We start from the raw sequence: 2,799 nt of genomic DNA, 5'->3' as shown, positions 1-2,799 counted from the left end.
GGTTGTGGGCCTGAACTCTGGGCCTGAGCACTGTCCCTTAGCTGTTCAGCTCAAAGTTAGCCCTCTACCACTTGAGCCACAGCGCCACTTCCAGCGTTTTCTGCTTACGTGGTGCTGAAGAATCGAACCCAGGGCCTCATGCATGCAAGGCAAGCACTCTACCACTGAGCCACCTTTCCAACCCAACCACCACATCTTTAGTGTCACTGTTTGGTGGCCCTTTTCTCTGTATAAATATCAACTATCCTTATTCTGACATGTTCTTCATATCTCAGTGCATCCATGTACTTTCTCGTTACCTTTCCCACTTTCTCACTGCCCATCACTTCCTAACCCTTTGTAATCCAGTATGGCCTCCACTATTGTACGGTAAGGATTCTCTGGAAGGTGACAAGTAACCTCATACTTCTCTTTCCTTGTATTTTCTGTGTCATTTGCTATATACATGTGTGCCATATGATACTCTTATTTGGTTAATTCTTTTTTCCTCCTATTTTTTGGAATTTTGATAAATATTCTTCCTTCTTTCTGTCTTTATTACATCTCCATTCACCCCTGCTGACCTTATCTTTTCTCGGGCCCCTTGCAAGGGTGACTACCCTATCAGATGTTAGATACATTTCCCAATATTGTCCATGAGTCTACTTGATACCCTCACTTCCACTTGTCCAGAACCCAACTCATTTTCCTCTTCCCTGTCCCCAAGTACTACTTCTTACTGACATTCTGTCTTCTGTTAGTAGAAGGACAGTTTCCCTCCAAGTCAAATTTAGCAGATTTGTGTGTGTGTGCTGGTCTTGGGGCTTGAACTCAAAACCTGGATACTGTGCCTGAGCTGCTTTTATTCAAGACTAGTGCTATCACTTGAACCACAGTGCCACTTCTGGCTTTTTTGAGTAATTTATTGGAGATAAGGGTCTCACAAACTTCTTCTTGGGCTGGCTTCAAACCACAATCCTCAGATCTCAGCCTCTTCAGTAGCTAGGATTACATGCATAAGCCACTAGTGCCTGGCCTTACTGGGTCTTCTCTTACATGTGTTCTGTTTTCTGTAATGAGGAAAGTGTCATAGGAGTGTACCAAACCCTGCCATACCTGCTGTGTATGTTATTTAGTCCTAGTAATATCCTTGTGAAATGTGCATAGTTATTAAGCTGTTTCACAGATGAAGAAATAGAAACTCCAAAATTAAATCCCTTATTGAGAGTCTCCTGGCTACTGAGTGTCACAGCCAGACTGTTCTTAAACTCTAGTGTACTGTTGTTGTGACAGGCTTTTCTTGATTATCACATGGCATGAAATCATGAATGTGTTAAATGCAAAGTTCTTATTACTCATGGTATATTGAAGAGGTAGTTTATTGGTCTTTCATTTGTGTAGTAACTTACAAAATTAATAAGGTAACATAATAAAATATATTTGTACATTGTTGGTATACTTTAAGGCATGAGGAAGTCTATGAATGTATAAAAAGTATTAAGACTAAGGTTTTAAATTTTAATAGTTTTGGGCTGGGAAGGTGGCTCAGTGGTAGAGCACTTGCCTTGCATGCATGAGGCCCTGGGTTCGATTCCTCAGCATCACATAAGCAAAGAGAAAAAAGCTGGAAGTGACGCTGTGGCTCAAGTGGTAGAGTGCTAGCCTTGAGTTGAAGAGCTGAAGGACAGCGCCCAGGCCCAGAGTTCAGGCCCCACGACCGGACCCAATAAATAAATAAATTTTAATAGTTTTAAGTGTGTGAAGTGTATTTATAGCTTGAGATAAGGAGAGGAATAAAAGCTTAATATACTTGTGTTAATCATGTAGACAAATACATTCTGATTCAACTCTTATATGAGAACAGAAAATCCAAATTTAGTTTTATTCTTATCACCAATCATCCAAAATAAAATTTACTACATAGGTTTGTGTTTATAGAAGGGGAGGAAGCAAGGGGGCGTGGTTAAGTTGCTCAGCAGTAGGGTGCTTGCCCAGCTTGAACAAGGCCTTGGTTCGATCTCCTACATTACAAAGAAAGAGGAAGAAAGGGAGAAAGAGGAAACAAGAAAGGCTTGAGATTATGTTTGGATTCAAATTTTTCTAAATATCTTTTAGATTGTTCTGCAATGGGAACGTGTGACTGTGGAATCAATGCAACCACGAAAAAACATGGACCTTCGAAAAACAACTCTCAACTTCTGTGAGAAATTTCTTTTTTGGGGGGGAGGTTGCTTTGGGGATTTTGCACCCCTAAATCGAAGTGTCTTCTTTTAGTGGGAAAGTTAATTACAATATTATTGATATATTTATTGTTATTAAGACATATTCCCTCAGTATAGCTTATAATTCAGGTTTGCTCTTAGCTTTTCAAACCTATACCAAAAAGATAGCCTTTTGGTGGTCTTGTTGGTTTTTGAGACAGAGGTCTTGCTTGAACTCCAGATCCTTCTGCCTCTGCATCTAGGTACTAGGATTACACGTGTGTCCCACTACACCTGGTAGGAAGATATTATGTCCTATCTTATTCCAAATAAGATTAATGGGGAACAAAAAGATGATTTATGGTGGCACAAACATAGAATACAGAAGTAAGAAGGAATTTGCTATAATTGAAAGATTTAAAAGTGGGGCTATAATGTGTAGCTCAGAGCCAGAGTACTTGCTTACCATATGCAAGGGCCTAGGCATGGAAAGAAAAAAATAATTTCTTTGAAATAAAAAAGCAAGGGCTGGGAAGGTGGCTCAGTGGTAGAGTGCTTGCCTTGCATGCATGAGGCCCTGGGTTCGATTCCTCAGCACCACATAAGCAAAGAGAAAAAA

The 2,799-nt window shown here is 40.1% G+C and overlaps 1 protein-coding gene across 5 annotated transcripts in view; it reads left to right on the top strand.

The window, feature by feature from the left end:
* Lrrc42 (leucine rich repeat containing 42) overlaps window positions 1-2,799 on the top strand; it is a 35,573-nt gene that overhangs the window by 30,327 nt on the left and 2,447 nt on the right. For all 5 annotated transcript variants that reach the window (XM_013022336.1, XM_013022337.1, XM_013022340.1 and 2 more), the window contains one exon: window positions 2,095-2,179. In XM_013022336.1, coding sequence (XP_012877790.1) covers window positions 2,095-2,179 — 85 coding nt within the window. The remainder of the gene's footprint in view (window positions 1-2,094; window positions 2,180-2,799) is intronic.

Source organism: Dipodomys ordii, unplaced genomic scaffold (assembly GCF_000151885.1).
Source record: "Dipodomys ordii isolate 6190 unplaced genomic scaffold, Dord_2.0 Scaffold61, whole genome shotgun sequence".
In the NCBI taxonomy this organism is placed as follows: Eukaryota; Metazoa; Chordata; class Mammalia; order Rodentia; family Heteromyidae; genus Dipodomys; species Dipodomys ordii.
This window is presented reverse-complemented; position numbering and strand designations above follow the sequence as displayed.